General features: G+C 53.2%; 1 protein-coding gene across 1 annotated transcript in view; it reads left to right on the top strand.

Moving 5' to 3' along the window:
• LOC102037415 (solute carrier family 2, facilitated glucose transporter member 4-like) overlaps positions 1-801 on the top strand; it is a 12,716-nt gene that overhangs the window by 6,794 nt on the left and 5,121 nt on the right. The window contains exons 2-3 of the mRNA XM_031065720.1: positions 4-60; positions 691-795. Coding sequence (XP_030921580.1) covers positions 4-60; positions 691-795 — 162 coding nt within the window. The remainder of the gene's footprint in view (positions 1-3; positions 61-690; positions 796-801) is intronic.

Genomic DNA, 801 nt, shown 5'->3' with positions numbered 1-801 from the left:
CAGCCGCTGATCGTCACCCTGGGGCTGCAGCTGGCGCAGCAGCTCTCGGGCATCAACGCGGTAAAAACGGGGCGAAAACACCCGAAAACGGGAAAAACGGGGGAAAACCGGCAAAAAACGGGGAAAAAATAGCGAGGAAATAGTGAAAAATGGGCGTGGTTTAAGGGAAATGGGTGTGGCAGTGGGCGGGGCCATTAACATCACTCTGGCGCAGCAGTTCTTGGTGATAAACAGAGAAAAAATGGGTCCAAAAGACCCGAAATTGGGAAAAATGGGAGGGAAATGAGCAAAAATGGGCGTGGCTTAAAGGAAATGGGTGTGGCCATGGTGTCACCCTGGGGCTGCAGCTCTCGGGCATCAACGCGGTAAAAGCGGGGAGAAAACACCCGAAAACGGGAAAAATGGGGAAAAACGGCAAAAAATGGGGGGAAAATTGGGGAAAATGGGCGGGAATTATAGAAAAATGGGCGTGGTTTAAGGGAAATGGGTGTGGCAGCGGGCGGGGCCATTAACATCACTCTGGCGCAGCAGTTCTTGGTGATAAACAGAGAAAAAATGGGTCCAAAAGACCCGAAATTGGGAAAAATGGGGAAAAATAGAGAAAAATGGGAGGGAAATGAGCAAAAATGGGCGTGGTTTGAGGGAAAAGGGGCGTGTCCTCCTGCTGACCACGCCCCTTTCTCACCCCAGATCTTCTACTATTCGACGTCCATCTTTGAGGGGGCGGGGCTTCAGGACCCGGCCGTTGGCACCATCGGAACGGGCGTGGTCAACGTGGCGGCCACCGCCCTGTCGGTAAGC

Source organism: Geospiza fortis, unplaced genomic scaffold, assembly GCF_000277835.1.
Source record: "Geospiza fortis unplaced genomic scaffold, GeoFor_1.0 scaffold2581, whole genome shotgun sequence".
In the NCBI taxonomy this organism is placed as follows: domain Eukaryota; kingdom Metazoa; phylum Chordata; class Aves; order Passeriformes; family Thraupidae; genus Geospiza; species Geospiza fortis.
The sequence above is the reverse complement of the archived record's forward strand: the minus strand, read 5'-3'. Positions and strand labels throughout refer to the sequence as shown.